This window comes from Buceros rhinoceros, unplaced genomic scaffold, assembly GCF_000710305.1.
Source record: "Buceros rhinoceros silvestris isolate BGI_N320 unplaced genomic scaffold, ASM71030v1 scaffold38713, whole genome shotgun sequence".
NCBI classification, from domain to species: Eukaryota; Metazoa; Chordata; class Aves; order Bucerotiformes; family Bucerotidae; genus Buceros; species Buceros rhinoceros.
In genome coordinates, this window is record NW_010404945.1 from 11,796 (window position 1) to 12,004 (window position 209).

Genomic DNA, 209 nt, shown 5'->3' on the forward strand with positions numbered 1-209 from the left:
TCGTTCTCCGGGAGTACCTGCAGCCCCAGTTGCCCCAGTGCCGCCACCTCCTGCGCCGAGAACGCGGGGTCGAACAGGGAGCACCGGTCCCGCGGCACCTGCGGGGAGAGCGGAGGCCGTGGGCACCGGTCCCGATCCTCCCCCGTCCCTGCCCCTCTCCCGGTGCCCCCTTCATGGTCCCCGTTCCGGTGCCGGTCCCCTCCCGGTGC

General features: G+C 74.2%; 1 protein-coding gene across 1 annotated transcript in view; it reads right to left on the bottom strand.

Annotated features, from left to right (window-relative positions):
• The window catches only part of SRRD (SRR1 domain containing), a gene marked incomplete at its 5' end in the record, with an annotated part of 1,388 nt that extends 1,290 nt beyond the window's left edge, over positions 1-98 (bottom strand). The window contains one exon of the mRNA XM_010133545.1: positions 2-98. Coding sequence (XP_010131847.1) covers positions 2-98 — 97 coding nt within the window. The remainder of the gene's footprint in view (position 1) is intronic.
• Between the last annotated feature and the right edge of the window lie 111 nt (positions 99-209).